Source organism: Lissotriton helveticus, chromosome 2_1 (assembly GCF_964261635.1).
Source record: "Lissotriton helveticus chromosome 2_1, aLisHel1.1, whole genome shotgun sequence".
NCBI classification, from domain to species: Eukaryota; Metazoa; Chordata; class Amphibia; order Caudata; family Salamandridae; genus Lissotriton; species Lissotriton helveticus.
The window spans coordinates 1333704977-1333723381 of NC_136059.1; the positions used below are offsets into that span (position 1 = coordinate 1333704977).

At 46.6% G+C, this 18405-nt stretch overlaps 1 protein-coding gene across 4 annotated transcripts in view; it reads right to left on the reverse strand.

Moving 5' to 3' along the window:
• The window catches only part of UBA6 (ubiquitin like modifier activating enzyme 6), a 1111768-nt gene that overhangs the window by 241159 nt on the left and 852204 nt on the right, over positions 1-18405 (reverse strand). For all 4 annotated transcript variants that reach the window (XM_078676253.1, XM_078676254.1, XM_078676252.1 and 1 more), the window contains exon 29: positions 4633-4826. In XM_078676253.1, coding sequence (XP_078532379.1) covers positions 4633-4826 — 194 coding nt within the window. The remainder of the gene's footprint in view (positions 1-4632; positions 4827-18405) is intronic.

Sequence of the window (18405 nt, forward strand, 5' to 3'; positions counted from 1 at the left end):
ACCAGCGGCGACCCGGATCCAGAACCGGATCCGGTGGGGCCTTGCGGCGTCAGGACCGAAGTCGCAGACGGCGCCGGGGCCGAAGCACCCGACTGCGCCGGGGCCGAAGCACCCGGCCCGCTTGGGCTCCCAGTTGGGTCCGCTGGGCCCGAAGGCGCCGCGGAGCCCGACGGAGGAGAGAGAGTCCTCATGGCCCTGAGAAAGGCATCGATCTCCTCCGGCGTCGCGTTCTGCACAGGCACCGGCGGGTATGGAGCAGGCCGCGACGCCTGCGGCTACGGCGGAGCCGGTGTCACCCGAACCCCCGGCCGCATCGAGCGAGCGTCGGGGGGAGTCAGAAGAGCGAGGTTGCCTCTTTGACTTCTTTTGCCTCTTACCTGAGGACTTGGAGCCCAACGAGTGGTGTCGACTCGCCGAGCTATGATGACTCCGGCCCCGCGACTGGTCCCTCGACCTCCTTCCGGACCGGGACCTCGAGCGGCGTGGGGCCGACTGCCGGAGCTCAAGGCGCTTGCGGGACCACTCCCGCCTAGCCTTCGACGTCAAGGCCCGGCAGTCGGGGCACGACTTGTCATCGTGGTCGGGCCCCAGGCAATGTAGACACCGGCGGTGGGGGTCGGTAATCGACATCAGTCGGTTGCAGTTGGCACAGGGCTTGAACCCGGGCATCACTACCGGCACCGATGGAGTCGTAGACTCGAAACGGATCCAAAAAGGATTGAAAAAGCTTAGTCAAAAAGTGAATAAAGGGTACCACTTTCTCCGGACCTGCACTTGCTGACGCGGAAAAAAGAAGAACTGACGTCAGTGCGCGAGGGCGGTGTCTAAGTACTCAGACGACGTCATCCCGGAGCCAACGACGCCGACGACGGATGTGGACCCGCAGACGACGCCTACCGAAGCGCAGGGGTACTGCTGCACAAAATTTTCCGGATCCAGTCTGATGCCTGGGGATATTCTAAGGTAAGGAATCTAATACTAACCTGTTTCTTTCAGATCTGTGAAGCGCTTGGATACCCTACGGGGTCAAGTTTGTACTATACAAAAGACTGAATAAATAAATATAAATAAGGTCCCAGATCACCTTTAGGTTCATGCACAGTCTTCACACAACTTGGGAGTCATGCTCGAGCCCAAATGGTACAGCATGTAGAAGTTACCATGCGGTGTTGCTGAGCGTGCTGGGATGTATGAGGGTACAATATATCGGAGGCTGTGCATGTGTGTGTGCAGTGGTATGTGTGTGTGTAAGCTACGAATGGATACCATTCATGGAAAACACTGGGTTCTATTTATGGAGGCCCAGGGCTTGCAGGCAGATCATGGAAAGGTAGAGATTTTCTCCAGACAGCTTTGTGGATTGCTGCATTCCTGAGAGCTGGGTGGGACACACACTTGAGGAAGGAAGATCCAGGATCTTTGGAGCGCATGAACATGGGCTCTTTGTTTCTGTAAGGAGGCACTAGTCAAATGGACCTGCGCACACTGGAAAAAGGAGATGAGGCTGATAAGAATAAAAGAGTAGGGCTGGGGCTCTTTGGTAACCCATTGATGCACGTATCACTGAGGCTGACATCCAGGTGTGAACCTTTATTCAATCCCATGGTCTGTGTTTAGGGATACCATGACTGGAGACTCTTACTGTGATGAACTGTTCTCTGGCGGAACAAGACAACAAAAAAGTAGGCCTGTAAAAGTGGGTAACCCCCAGAACACAAACTTCTTCAAACAAAGACACTAAAGGGCTGATTACGATGGCGGGCTGTTGGACCGCCACCTGCTACTGAGGCGGTCAGGAGACCGCCCGACAATCAGGCAGTGGTCTGACTGCCGCATTACAATGCGACCCCTGTGCTGGAAGTCGGAAAGTGCTCCTTATCATGGCGGCTTGTGCTGTGGCCAAGGAAAGGGGCCTCAGCACACGCTGCCATGATAAGGAGCACCTCCTGCACTTGTATGCAGGGTGTCATGCACCATGTGGTGTACGGCATACGGTGCATGCAGGTGAGTGGGGGCACTACATGTACAGTGGGCCACGACAGATGAGGCCCCTTTTTGGGGCCCCCATATTTAGTTTACAACAGCCTCTTCATAGTGGTCTTCCCACCATGCAAAGGCTGTCGGACAGAGATATCGTAATTCTGATGGTGGTCCCTGCCTCAGCACCAACGCCACTACCATTCGGGACTACCAATCTGACCGCTGCCCCGTTGGGATCACTGATCCTGGCGGGGGTGGTGGTCTCCCGCCAACCACTGTGAGTCTGACCACTGGTATTGTAATCTGGCAGTCGGACCTAGGGGTGTCGACGGGCGGTGTGCCTGCCATCATAAGACCCTAATCACATGTGTGTCTGGAAATGGATTATAAAAAAGGAAAGCTTGAGACTCCCCAAATGTCAAACTGAAGCTGTACATCAGCGAACAGAAGCTTATCATGAATTCTGCTTGTGGTGACAAGGACTGAGGGCATCACCCAAGTCTCACCCCAGAAGAAGAAGGAGACTTACCACTGGATCAGAGATGTGCTGTGGACATCTACCACTGCAAAAACAACAGTGGATGGACAGAATGCAGAACAATGTCATACAGAGATCTGGGCCTTAATCCATCATTTTTTTTGTTTGCCATGCCATGCCATTCCAGTTTGTACCGAGACATATGCAAATCAGTTTTGACCCTGTGCCCAACAGAACAGTCCAGCCCGAACTGCCAGGCTAGGTCCTCCATGGACTGGAAACAAGCATCCTAGGACCGGTTTCGGGGTTTCACCCCTCATCAGCCAGGATAGCTTGACTGCAGTGGCATGGAGAGCACGGGACCCACATTTGGGCATAACCGTCCCAATTGGAGTGACAAATGCAAAAACAGCAACTGATGGACAGAATGCAGACAATGTTATACATTCAACCCAGTACAGAGATCTGGGCCTAAACCCATCTTTTTTTGCTACCCATGCCATTCCAGTGTGAACCCAGTCATATGTAAATCAGTTCTGACCCTGTGCCCAATGGAAACAGTCCAGCCAGAACTGCCAGGCCAGGTCCTCCCTGGACTGGAAACAAGCATCCTAGAAAGAATGATGGATTAAACCCAGATCCTTATGACTGGGGGCGAATGTTTGCATTGTCCAGCATTCTGTCCATCAATTGTTTCTTTTGCATATGTCGCCCTAAGCGGGAAGGTTATGCCCAGACGTGGGTCCTGTGCTCACTACACCACTGGATTCAAGCTAGCCTGGCTGATGAAGGGGGATGCCCTGAAACCGGTCCCAGGATGCTTGTTTCCGGTCCAGGGAGGAACTGGCTTGGCACTTCGGCTGGACTGTTCCCACAAGGAACATGGTCAAGACTGATTTGCATACTGCTGGGTCCAAACTGGGGTGGTGTGGTGAGCAAAATAATGATGGATTAAACCCAGATCCTTGTGACTGAGGGTGAATGTTTGCATTGTTCAGCATTCCGTCCATCAATTGTTTCTTTTGTGTATGACACCCTAAGTGAGAAGGGTATGCCCAGACGTGGGTCAAGTGCTCACTACACCACTGAATTCAAGAGACCCTGGCTGATGAAGGTTGATGCCCTGAAACCGGTCCCAGGATTCTTGTTTCCGGTCCAGGGAGGACCTGGCTTGGCAGTTTGGGCTGGACTGTTCCCATGAGGCACAGGGTCAAGACTGATTTGCAAATGGCTGAGTCCAAACTGGCGTGCTGTGATGAGCAAAAGAATGATGGATTAACCCAGGTGAATGTTTGCATTGCCCAGCATTCCGTCCATCAATTGTTTCTTTTGCAGTGGACATCTACAACCGCAGCCTCAGACTCAGACTCTAGAGTCCCTCTCACCACCGGGCAGGGAACACTCGCCTAGGAACTCTAGACCGCCAATCCAGAAAGGGCGGTAAGATTGATACCGGGCTGTAGGGCCCTGGGTGAACTTGTTCTGACTAATGTGCCCATGTGCGAAGACACGTGGACTTTGATAAAAGCCATCTTAGAACATTAAAGACTTGAACTCACTGGAGGGGCCTAGCTTGGATGTTGCCACATGGGAATGGGTAATTACCATCCTCCATAGATGGGGAAGTGGGACAGCAGTTGACCCTGGTAACATTAGAAGACTTGCCTGAAGAAGACTGTGTATATTAGTTGCAGTGTGTTGTACTGAACTTTGTATTATAAGATAAATAACTTGTTTTACATAAAAGGAAATATTGGATTGGAAAAACATTTAATGGCGTTACTGGTCTTATTTTAAGTTGTGAGTATGTGCTCACCTTTCATGTACCTGCTTCCCAAAAACCCTTGGGCTGGTCAACCCATGCTATCACTGATAGTCAAGTGATTAACGGTTATTTGGACACATTCCTCAGAGCCCACAGTAGGCCGAGCCCCAAGACAATCATAGTGAAAGATATCACCCACCACGGTTGGGCCCAGAAGCTCCTGCTTGCCCATCTGCCTTATTACAAGTGCATTACATCTTCTGGCACTTGTGAAGTAGAGTGAATACCTGACATATTGCAACGGAGTAATCTATCTGCCAAACTATAAATCTGGCCCCAAGTTCCTTAAAAAGCAACAGAGAGAGATACTGAACTGCCATCTATCATTCCAAAAGTGAAATTTACTCACTAAACCAGACACAGCTGCCGTAGAGGTTGCTATTGCTGGGATGATATTCCCAGCAATCCGCTTTGCTTTGAGGCGGTCTGCAGGTTCAATGTTGTACATCTTGGCGCGAAGGTTAGAGGCTGCAGTTATGAAATTGATATGTTCATTGCGGTCATCATCTTTTTCAAATGAAAGTGTCTTCATCTGCAGGTTACCTGGTCCAAGGGAAAACCCAAAGTTAATCCAGTTTAGAGGTACTGAGATTAGAGAGAGAGTAATGCACAAAACTGAAAATCAAGAGTCCTTTATTCAAAACAGAAACAACAATGTCTGTTCTAATCAGGTGCTAAAGAAATTTATTAAGTCAACGCACTCTGAAAAGTACAAAACTGTTGTTTCTAGCTAAAATGTTCAATATTTTCAGTTTCATTGTTTATAGGCACTTGAGTGGGCATCAACAAGTAGTGAAAAGTATGATATGAAACAAGGTCTGGTAAATTGTATGTCATGGCACCCACTGATCATACATTTAAAAGCTAAGAATAAGACCAACATGACAATGGGGTCTTGTTAAACACTAGGTAACAACATTTTAACTAACAAATAGATGAAAGACAAGCAAGTTACTTTCCTGTAATTCTGTATTAGGATAAAAGAGGGCAGAAGGGAATAAATTTAGACCTGACATCAGGAACCTGAAGTGACAAATGCTCTCAGTTTGGGTTTTCGGCCTGTAGAGGGGGTCTTCCACCAAAAAGTCTTCTCCTTTATTGGAGCCTTACAATTTACAACTGAAAGAAAGAAGGATTCTCACAAGCATGCTAGAAGTGATGGAAGGCCCTTGTTCTCATGAGGGATACTTGTAAATTGAGTCATTTTCTCAGGGAACAGGTGATTTCTAGAACGTTAAAAACTCTGTAACTAGACTTTGCAGGGGATAGACTTCATTACCTTTTAAGTCTTGGGGAAAAAATAAGAACCCTCAATTTTCCCATGTCCATTCATGAGTTAACCAACCCAGTTTTTTTTTTCCTTAGCCTTCTCGGATTGTAGCCCTATTGATCCCATTATATAATCAGGTTGAAAGAGATTCTCACGCATGTACCTTTGCAAATTGAGTGCTCTGAAAAAGCTATTGCAAGGCCTTGCATTTGATCTTGCAAAATCTGTGTCCCAAGGACTACATTGGGTGGATATGTGGACAACTAATACATGCCCAAAAGACTAGAGTCTATCTGTTTTACAATGTCTCTCCGAACACACTGAACATTTTCAGGTGTAAGATCACAGACCTGAAAGTAGGAATACACTAAATTCAGGTAATGTGAAGGATGACCTATAGCAATGGCATGTTATGACTTCCACGAATTATGGCTGGAGATTTCACAACTCTTCAGTCTCCTATGTGCGTGCTATTTTAACTGTATTCTTAATCTACCGCTCGTACGCTTAACTACGTTGCCCAGCCAAAGGAACACAAACTGAACATCTACATATAGATGGAGAGGGGCCACATCACTGGAGAACAAGTGGACTTCTGTTTCTTGCTATGATGGGAAAGTATGCCAGTCTGGGAGCTTTGCTTATCCTTTACATACACCGAGCACATAACCCCCTGATTAGTCTTCAGCTCTATACTCAGAATTAGGGATTAGAAAGTGTGCACAAACACACATATTACTATCAGTCATTTAGGTAAATTACTATGAGCGAATGGCACACTGTCTAGATCAGTGAATGGAATACAACTGCTGCAGGCTTAGACTTGACAGAGTCACATCTTTTGCATAGTTATGACGCATAATGGTCAACCGGACTTGGAATATTATTTCAGACAGAGGTCTGCTCAAACCACATAGGCATGTGCTACCATCGTAAAGTCATACTAACTTGCTGCGTCTTCTGTGCCTATTGACACCTATGTTTGTGTGCCGCGTTCAGCTACATTTAGCAACCAAGTATTCATTGGAAATTGGTATGGTCCTCTGACTTCCACGTGCTGGAGGTCGGGATCTAGAAAGCATTCAAGTCTCCATGTGTGTGGTGGTGTTACCTTGCAGTTGGCTGGCAAGGAAGAAGGGAAATAGGGAAGATTTGGTTTGAGACCTGAGGAAACAGGGCAAGGCAGGTAAGATTCAAATGCCACATCTGGAAACTCTGGTTTAGGTTTTGCCAAGATCCAAAAGGGTCCAGACTCTACGGCATGAGGCCGAAAATAGAAACATAAGAGAGTGGGGCTAAAGGAAAAGTTACTAACCTTCTGTAAAAAAAATTTGGTGGCTACTCTACCTGCAGATTCCTCAACTCTGAATATCCCAGGTGCAGAATGGATCTGGAAAAGATTTGCAATAGCACTTTGTTGCCAGCGGGTGGAGTCAACTCGATTGCGATGTCAGACAATGAGTTGGGATACTATCATCCGAGTCATAAAGCCTCGCCCTAACATCAGTTCTGCTGAATTTGCCACAACTTACGAGGCCTATTCGAGAAGATTGAAACTTGTATATTGGTGCTGTTCCTTAGTAAATTGGGGCCACATGTACAAAAAGTTTTAGCAGTCGCAAACAGAGAATTGGGCCATTTGTGACTGCTAAATTGCCTTTTGACATGTACTTACCCTATTTTGCGAGTTGGTAACCTATTACCGACTCGCAAAATAGGGTCTGAGAGTCGGTATTAGGAAGGGCCGTGTTCCTTTCTAATAACGAGTCGCAGGGGAATGTATGAATGTTTTGCGACCGGAATACTGTCGCAAAGCAATCGCAGGTTACCGCATACTTCAAGTGGGTGTTAAGCCAGTCGCAAATGGAAAGGGGTCCCCAGAGGACCCCTTCCCCTTTGTAAATGGTTTCAAAAACATTTTTTAAGAGCAGGCTGTGGTCCCACGGACCACTGCCTACTCTTAAAAAATGAACCTGAAACGTTAAATTTTTCTTCTTGAAACGCATCATGTTTTCCTTTAAGGATAATGGGCTGCATTTTTTTCAACTTGCTTTATTGAAACAGCAATCATAGACATGGTGGTCTGCTGACCCCATCAGGCCACCATCCCTGTGATTTTGGTCTTTCCCAAAGGGTCACAAGTGCGACCTGCCTCACGAATATTAATGAGGCAGGTCCATTTGCAAATCACCGGGAATTGCAAATAGTGTCAAACACACTGTTGTAAATTGCATTTTGTGACTTCCTAATTGCGAGCCGCAAAAAGTTGTAATAAGGAACTTGCAAAATATATTGTTTGTGCACATGGCCCTTGGTACCATATTAAAAAAGGGCAACAAGGTATAAGGATTTTTCTCCACAAGATAGAATGCTTGGAGGGTCAGTGAAGAATCTACTGGTAGATAAGAGTATCTACTGCAAAGATCGTTACAGAAGAAGAAGTTACTTACCTTCGGTAACGTATTATCTGATAGAGACACAATCTATTTGCTGATTCCGTAACTTTTGAATTCTCCCCAGGTGTCAGACTGGATCCGGATTCTTTCAGCAGTCGCTCTGTGCACCTAGGGTTGGCGTCTTACAACTCCTTAAAGACGTTGACTCCGGTTGTGACGTCAGTGGACTTGTGACGTCAGTGCACTGGTGTCCACCCGCCATAGGGGAACTTTGGCGCGTGGACACAAGTTTCTTCTGTGAAACCTTCCATGTCATAACGCAGAGCCGCTCTAGTAACTGGCTGTGGAAATGGTGCGTCAAAAAAGATCAATATATCTTTACAACATAATTAGAAAATGAAAATAGAGGGTATGATAATATCTAGACAAAACCCATAAGGAAAGACTAATGTTGTGACGAAGCAATTGGAAATTAAAGGTATGGCAATACCAAGTCCAGATTTGAGATGTCTGACCTAATGGTTCGTTGAATTACCCAATTCTGTGAAACAGTGATCACTGTTATATACAACCAGTGCTGAAAAGGGAGTAACCCTTATAGTTCAGATAATTCGCAGAGGGAGGAGGCTGGGCAGGATGTTAAAGAATTTGCGGCTAGGCTGTGTCTCTACCAGATAATACGTTACAGAAGGTAAGTAACTTGTTCATCTGATAGAGACAGCTAGCTGCAGATTCCTAAACATTTGAATTAAATACCATAGATATACTGACCAGGAGGAGAGTCTGCAAATTAATCCTACCAAAGCTCTCAAAGAGAATCAGCTGGTCGAACTTGACCACAGACCAGACATACGTAGGAAATAAACAAAAAAGAGCATGGCTCTCCATAAAAACCGTGGAAATGACCACATACTATGTAAATAAGAAACAACCACACAGGCACCGAAAAACCAAAGCCTAAAGGGGAACAGGCTAATACCCTGTTAGAAGACATCTGACAACAGTCAGACAATAGTATTTAACCCCTACAGGGTAAGTGAGCCTTTGAACTAGAAGTGCCAAAGGCAAAGTGAATGCCATATAACCCACATTCTTTACATTAGTAAACAAATATCTACAGGAAAAACTGCTCCCTTGGAGACTTCCAGAGGCACCCGTCAGGGCTGTCCGCTATCCCCACTTCTCTATGCCCTGGTCGCGGAGCCATTGGCGTGCGCCCTCAGGGACTACCATAGCCACAGGGGTATTCGCTTCCCTACTTACAAGTTGATTATTTCTTCCTATGCCGATGATACGCTCCTGTATATCCGAAATCCGGAAGTCAATCTCTCTCCAGTGCTGCGGGAAGTGGTGAATTTCGGGGAATTCTCAGGACTTAAAATGAACTGGTCAAAGTCTACTATATTCCCCCTCACCCCGGCAATGCTCCCAGTGGATCTGGACTACCCACTTGCCTGGTCTACTGACCCGGAGCGCTATCTGGGGATCCAAATACACACAAACTAAGAAATAGTATTTAAGGAAAATTACAGCAAACCAATCACTAGACTGGAAGATGATGTGCATTGGTGGATTCTCCTCCCCCTCTCTCTCCTAGAAAGGATATCGCTCATGAAGATGGTAATTCTACCTAGATTCCTTTTCTTATTTTTAAATATCCCAGTTGTCCTCCCAGCTCATTTATTCCAACACCTTAAGTCTTTACAGGTTAAATCGGCATGGCCCGGAAAACAACCTAGAGCCAGATGGGATGTTTTTACTCTTCCATGCTCGATGGGGGGAGTGGGAGCTCTGGACTTAGACCTCTTTTACTGAGTAGCTCAATGCTCACATGCTTATTACTGGCTAAGCCAGCAGGCCCCATGTCCCCCCCACCTTCACATAGAAAGGGTGGCAGTGGCACCTTCACACTTGACTACAGCACTGTTCCGTGCACAGATATGACGCACTGGGACTCTAGATTCCATAAATGCGACAACACACGCCTGGCATAACCTTATTAACAGCCAGTGGTCTCTATTCTTTACTCTCCTCTCACCCCCATTGAATGGTGTGCCTGGCTTCCAACTATCACAGAACCAGAAGTAGTGCGAGCTATGCAAACTCTAGACATAGGAGTAATTGGGAGCTTTTTTTACAGATGGGAAGGGGGGGGGGGGGGGACTAGGAAGAGCTGGTTGCGAATAAACCAGTTGTTCCCCCCTTAACGATATTTCATTACTAGAGAGCCCGAAGCGCACTTCACGAATTGCTGGGGGACAAACTGCTGGAACCACCAGAAGTAGTACCTCTCATCACAATGTTACGCTCTGACTCCCCGAGTAGGCTAGTCTCGCATAAATACAGCAAAACACAGGAAGGACGACGGAACCAGTACATTAAGCCCAGATTGGAGTGGCAATTGGACTTAGAAATCCAATTAGAGGATGACACATGGAAGTACTGCTGTGAGGCTAAGCACTGCATTTCCCTTAATGGCATACACCGCCTCATTCAATTTAAATTCCTTAATAGAATATATCATACCCCAGTCCGGTTACACAGGTTTGGTCTGTGTGAAACTGACAAATGCGAAAGATGTGGGGAGGAGGCGGCTGGCTTCTTACACTTAGCATGGCTTTGCCCCTCAATCACTAACTTGTGGATACAAATTTTTGCAAAGCTAAGTGAGATTACAGGTGACAATATCAGACCAGACCCACTGCTAGCCTTACTAGGCTTCTCCAAGCGAGTCAGGAAAAATATTAGGCGCTTAATTGACATGAGCCTTCTGATAGCTACACGAGTGGTAGCAATGCACTGGGCGCGCAATACCTCCCCTACCCTGACACAATGGTCTAGAGAAATGCTGTTCTACAATACGCAAACTGAATCATACAGTGAACTGCTTCCCCCAGAAGTTGTACTAAACAATTCTGGAGTCTATATAAGAGTTATTTAGAAGGTCAGAATGAGGGAACTCAATAGTAGGAACCTTAGGTTTTAAAGGGATTTGAAGCGTGCACAGATGCCACCTATTTCAGACTACCTATGTTTGTATGCAATACCCTTGCAGTATTGAAATGTGATGTACATTCATGATCGCTGTCGCTGGTTTTTTTTCCATCGTAAGCTTGTTTTTATCTTTTCCTTTGGTTTGAAATGTATGTATTGTATCTCTTCTTTTTTTATCATAAAAACCAATAAAGAAAATAAAAAATAAAAAATATCTACAGGTAATCTGTCCTGATAATTTCACAAAAGAAGGGCTTCCAAAACCCATTCCCATGAAAACCAAGATGAATAAACCCATTCATTGCAAGGTTAGGAATATCAATCCAATTGTGAAGGCAGATGAACGTAATAGTGCATCCCTAACACAAGGAACTTTTATTTTGTTAGACAAAATGCCCACCTGAAGGTTCACACAATGTAAAGTGCCCGTAAAGACGAAAAGATGGCAATTAAACAGATATGAAACTGCTATAAATACTCATCAATTATACCCAGATCTATATATACATATGCGTTCCACGCATACATATAGACCAAACATCAGATCATACGTTCACACTAGGATCCCTTAAAGGGCTGTAAGGTACAGAAAATAATGAATGCTTAATAGAGAAAGAGAAATGCCCCCAAGGAGACAGAAAACATCCAACTTCCAGACGAACAAGTTACTTATCTTCGGTAACGCTTTTTCTGGTGGATACAGTATCTGCCTGTGGATTCCGCACCTTTTGAACATCCCCTGCGCCAGCATTCCATGGAAATTTTTCGTAGCTCTCCGCGCCGACGAGGTCGTCATAGCGTCATGGCTCCGCACGCGGCTCCGCATGACGTCACCGGAGCCATAAGACGACCACGTTGGCGTGATGACATCAGTTCCACCCATTTTTTCCCAGCCACAGAGGCAAAACGGGCAGACCGACCATATAGACAATGCATACATAGTATACAGTATTCACAGAAATACACTCAGTGTATATTGAAAATAGAAAACTTACATTTCAAATAAGTCAACAATATACAAATAGAGGTAGTAAAGTCTTGATTACACAAAAACATCAAATAACCAATACCTAATCTTTTAAGGTATAAAAGGGAGAAGAACGGGGAGCCGGGTGGGTCAGTGAGGAATCCACAGGCAGATACACTATCCACCAGAAAAAGCGTTACCGAAGGTAAGTAACTTGTTCTTCTGAAGGATACATCTGCCTGTGGATTCCTCACCTTTTGAATAGAATCCCACAGCAGTCCAACCCCTGGAGGAGGGTGTCCACCCCTCTATACCAAAAAGTCTTGTAAAAAGAGCGTGCAAAATGGCCGTCCCTCCTCACCTTGGAATCTAAGCAGTAATGCTTCGCAAAGTGTGGAGGGAGGCTCAAGTTCCGGCCTTACAGATGTCCAACACAGGAATACCCTTGGATAAGGCAGAAGTAGACTATTTAGCCCTGGTGGAATGAGCTCTAATGCCTACAGGAGGCTCCTTCCCAGCCAGGGAGTGGCATACCTTGATGTACAAGATGATCCATCTTGATAAAGTGCGCTGTGCACTGCCTTGCTCTTCATACGACCAGCATATCCAACAAAGAGTTGGTCATCTTGACGAAAGTCCTTTGTTCTATCCAAATAGAAGCTAATCGCCCTCTTTGGATCCAAACAATAAAGTCTCTCCTCCTCTTTGGATGGATGAGGGGGGAGGATAAAAAGTAGGAAGGGTAATGGACTGACCTAGGTGGAAGGGAGTTACCACCTTAGGCAGAAAAGCAGACCTGGTCCTGAGAACCATCTTTTCAGCATGTATGGTCAGAAAAGGAGGCTTTGAACTCAAAGCCTGAAGCTCACTCACCCTCCTAGCCGAGGCGATAGCCACTAAAAAGACCGTTTCGAAAGACAGTAGTCTCAAAGGACATGTATGCATAGGTTCAAATGTGGAACCCATTAAAAAAGTTAACACCAGAATCAAATCCCACTGGGGCATAATGAAAGGAGTGGGCGGAAACATGTTAGTGAGCCCCTTAATAAACCTCAAGACTATTGGAGACTTAAAAAGAGAAGGCTGATCGGGCAAAACAAAAAAAAGCCGACAAATACCCTTTACCAGTGGCCACAGCACAACCCTGCTGAGCCAAATAGAGTAAAAAACAAAGAACATCAGAAAGATGCGCTTTCAGAGGATCAACAGATTTCTCTCCACACCAAATTTCGACCACCTGTAGGAGTAGATAGACTTGGTGGAGTGTTGCCTGGCCGATAAAATAACATCCACCACGTGAGGTGGGAGAGAAAAAGAATTCAGGTTGCCCCGTTCAATCTCCGGGCATGAAGGTGCAGGCTCTGGAGGTGAGGGTGTAGAACCTGCCCCCCCATCTGAGAGAGGAGGTCTGCCCTGAGAGGGAGACTGAGCGGAGGGTGCGAACAGAGGTGAAGAAGGTCTGTATACCACACCCTTCTTGGCCAATCCGGGACGATCAATATGACTTGGGCCCGGTCTTGGCAAATCTTCCTCAGAACCCAAGAAATCAAGGGTATGGGAGAAAACGCGTAAAGGAGTTGTGGGCTCCAACTCAACTGAAACTCGTCCACCAAAGCTCCCTGCCTTGGAAACTGGAGACTGCAGAATGACGGGCAGTGCGCGTTCTCGAGAGTGGCAAACAGGTCCACCCGAGGAGTTCCCCACGTCTGGATGACGTGACTAACAATCTCCGGATGAAGCCTCCACTTGTGGTCGGCGGAGAACTGTCGACTGAGCCTGTTCGCTTGCACGTTCAGCACCCCGGCAGATGATTTGCCATTAAACAAAGACTAAACTAGACTCCGGGCAATGCTGCCTTCTCATTCTCCTCGACCTATCGGCAGCATTTAACACGGTAGATCACAAACTTCTAATCAAGACCTTACAAGAAAGAGTTGGTGCAGAGGAAAAGGTCCTCCGATGGTTCACCTCAATCCTCCAGGACCGCTCGCCAAGGATAAAAATCAAAAACTTTACATCTGACCTTCACCCTGTCAGCAGGGGTGATCCCCAAGGCTCAGTGCTCTCACCGCAACTGTTCAACATATACAAGGAACCTCTCAACACCATTCTTAAAAAGGCAATTATCCCTTTCCACCTATACGTAGAGGACACCCAAATCTATCTTGAAACCTCCTCCCCAAACAACATCCTCAGACTTAACAACACTCTAAAAGGAATTCAACGCTGGCTATCTCAAAATCCCCTTAAACTCAATCAAGACAAAACGGAGATCTTCCTCATCTCCAACAAAGAAAAGAACCCACAAATTGAAGACTTGCTTAAAACTCTAAACGGTAATCTCACCCTGGCCAAATCCGTAAAATCCTTAGGAATCATCCCAGACCCCAAACTGGACATGACCAACCACATCAAAAACTCTGCCAAGACTGCCTTCCTCAACCTTAAGCTTCTATACAAAATCAAACCATGCCAAAGACCTCATACAAAAAACACAGTTGATGGAAAGAATGTAGAACAATGTCATACATTCACCCCAGTACAAGGATCTGGGCCTAAATCCATCGTTTTTTTGCACTCCGTGGAGGGCATAAAAACGATGGATTTATGCCCAGATCCTTGTACTGGGGTGAATGTATGACATTGTTCTACATTCTGTCCATCAACTGTGTTTTTTGCAAAGACCTTATACAAGCCACACAATCGCTGATGCTATCCGGGCTTGATTATGGCAACGCAACCCTAACCGGCGCCACAAAATCCAACCTGGCTCCCCTCAAAACAACCCTCAACGCCGCAGCCAGAATGGTCACTGGAATCAGGAAGTATAACCACATCTCACCAACTCTTAGAGATCTTAAATAGCTCCCAGTTGAACAGAGAGCCAATTTCAGAACGGCATACCTCAAGCACAAAGCCCTCCACACTGGAAAACCGGACTATCTAACCGCCAAACTTAAAAGGGCTGGGCAGACGAGAAACCTCAGGAGCTCAAACTCCCTCCTTCTCATCCCCTTGAGAACACGCAAACATAAAACAGAACTATCCCTTCATTCACTAAATTAAAAAAACACCTTAAAACCCTCCTGCTGAACCGCGCTCTCCCGAATGGATAGGCATGCTATCCCTGTCGCCGGTTCTCCCTGACTATACACTGCTCACTTCCCCCTCAACCCGCCTCAGGAATAACTGCGAACTTTATTAATGGCGCCTTTGGTCTACCTCAATTTCAACATTCAACTAGAGTACCTCAGGACTCTACCACTACCTCTAGTAGACTCAACACGATTGGACGGCTGAACTTCTTCGGTCTACCGCAATTAGCACTCATGAAGGCTACCTCTGGACTCTACCCAACTCTAGAAACCTCAACTCTCTTTGGACCACCTAACTTCTTTGCTGAGGACTGTTCTAATGATGTTTCTATATCCCGAAACTATGTTGTAAAGCGCTCCGATACCCACGGGTCTGGCCAGCGCTATATAAAACTCCAAAAATAAATAAAGACGGTACAACCCTACTCCCCCCTGCTTGTTGACATACTACATCGTGGCAGTGTTGTCCGTCAGGACTTGAACCACATGACGCGAAGGGAAGGGAGAAAGGCCTTGAGCGCCAAACGAATCGCCCGCAATTCTAGAAGGTTGATGTGAAGCAACCTTTCCTCTCGAGAGCAAAGACCCTTGATCTCCAGATCCCCCAGATGAGCACCCCACCCTAGGGTAGAGGCATCCGCTATCACTGTGGCCACTGAAGGAGGAAGATGGAAAGGCTTTCCTTGAGACAGATTGCCCTCCACGACCCACCAAGACAGATCCGCTGCAGCTTCTCTTTAGATCCTCACAGACTCCCTGAGATCTCTGTTGGGTTGATACCACTGCCTGCGGAGATACCACTGGAGCGCCCTCATGTGCCAGCGTGCATGGTTGACCAACAAGATGCAGGAAGCGAACAGACCGAGCAGGCGAAGGACCTTCAGTACTGGAACAACCGCTCCATTGTGAAACAAGGGAATAATTTCCTGAATGCCGAGAATCCTTTGTGGAGGAGGGAAAGCTCGACACACAGTGGTATCCAGTACTGACCCTATGAACAGGTTGCGTGAGGTCACCAGGTGAGACTTGGGTACATTTATCGAAAAACCCAATTTGTACAACAGCTGGGTTGTAACCTGCAGATGATGACGCACCATCTCTGGTGACTCTGCTTTCAGAAGCCAGAGCTTGCAAAAACGCCCCTGATGACTGCTTCAAGCATGAAGCCTGCAAACCAGACTTTCAGGAGAGGGAGAGGGAGAAGAAAGAAACACCGGCTCTCCAGGAGCAGGTCTATATCTTCTTGAATCTGACCTTGGGACTGTAGGAGCCGAAAGAGGATTCTGCCACACATCAAGTTTAGGCTCAGTAAGAGCATCATTAAATTGCAAGAGCGGCTCAACCACAGAAGAAGGAGAATGAAGCACTTCAGTAAGAAGATTAGGCTTATACTCCGCCACAGGAAGCTGCAAGTCCAAAAGTTCAGCAGCCTTCCTAATAACCGTGTGATATGGAGCAACATCCTTAGAGGGAGAGGCTGCCTGAGAAACAAAGTCCCACTCTGGAGAAGTGTCAAGCCCACTTGCTTCACACAGGTCTTTAAAAACATCCTCTGTGTCATACACTTCTCCTTCCTCCCTCTCTTCATTCCGGTACTGCTCCTCTTCCAATAACCTCTGCGTCTCTCTCCTTGACGGCTCCGGAAGCGGCGTTGAAGTTGGATCCATAACGGCGCCGTTCGAATCCGAGAAGCTTCACGGGATGGAGCCGGAGACTGCCCATACGGCGTCAACATCCTCGCTGCCGGAAAAGACCAGGACGACGTCGCTGGCATGAACAGCATAAAGGGGGCCTGAGGATACTGGTGAGGCACACCCAAATTAAATGCCAAAGGACCCATGGGACCCGAAGGTGCTCCAGAGGGGTACGAGGCCCTGGTGAAAACACCATGCATTGCATTTAAAAAATGGGAGGGATCAGAACCCGGTGTCGTAAATTGTGGGTAAGAAGCCGGTCCTGGATCCGAACGAGGTACCTCTGGAGTCGGAGCCCCTGGAGCCACAGGCAGATCAGCCGGAGCCGAGGGAACCTCATCATCATCAACCGGATTCGACGTTGAGAATCTCGGCTTCGCTGCATGCTCCGGAGTCCCCTTAAAGGAAGGAGAATGAGCCGGAGACACTGAAGGTGATCTAGAAACAAAGTCCTTTTCCCGACGTCGAGGAGCAGGAGAAGGCGACCTCGACACCACCGACTTCGAAGATCGGCGCCGAGAAATATGACTTCTCTTTTTCTATTTCTCTTCGTGGAGTCACTCGATGTCGAAGAACTAGATTTTGACCTTTTTCGACTCTTCTTTTTTTTTTCTAGCTTTGGCTATATAAAGCTTTGCCTCTCGCTCCTTCAACGCCTTCGGATTCATCTTACTGCACAAAGAGCATCCCTCGACGTCATGGTCTGAAGACAAACACCAGAGGCAATCCTCATGCGGGTCGGTAATCGACATATGTTTACCGCATTCCCTGCAAGGTTTAAACCCCAACTTCCGTGAAGCAGACCTTCCTACAAAGAAAGGAAGAGATACAATCAAAAATACAAAGTATCCAAACAAAGCATGGAGAGTAGCAGAAAAAAACGTTCGCGTCGACAGCGCGGAAAAAGGGAACTGACTTCATCACGCCGACGTGGTCCTCTTATGGCTCCGGTGACGTCATGCGGAGCCGCGTTCGGACCCATGACGACCTCGTCGGCGCGGAGAGCTACAAAAAAATTCCGTGGAAAGCTGGTGCAGGGGATATACAAAAGTTGAGGAATCCACAAGCAGATGTATCCATCAGAAAGGCAATGTACAATTATCAATAGTACCAATGCCAAAGAATATGGAAACATCCAGAATGTTCTTAAAGTGAAGAAGGATCAAAAAGCAAACCTTCTATTCTGAACCAAAGAAATCTTTTCAACCGTGTTAGACATGGTTCGTAAACAGCCTAAGGGAAATATTAAGACACTGCATCTCAGATAATCGTAGAAGCAGAACTCACGGGACAACCATGTTCTAAAATTGAACGCAAGAATACAGGTCACTTCCAGAAATGGAATAAATCAAAACTTTAAGTATTCAGAAGAATACAAATCAGACACCTTGAATTGCCAAACTTAATGTCTCCAGCAAAAAGGAGCACACTTACATGGAACAAAGTCCTATGTGCAGGTAAGGAACACATCACATAATAAAGCTGGCATGACCCCATCACTGGGAAGCATAACCTAAAAGTTATCCAACGCAACAGCTATCAGTGCACCACTAGAATTCAATGAAAAGTACACTCCGCAAAAAATGCTAATAAAAAAACTTAAAAAGAAAAGTACACTCCGCTAACGTAGCGGAAAGGACTGCGTTGGAGAAACCAGAGACCAAAATTACCCAGAAGTGGAAATTCAGAGTATTCGCAGATGACAA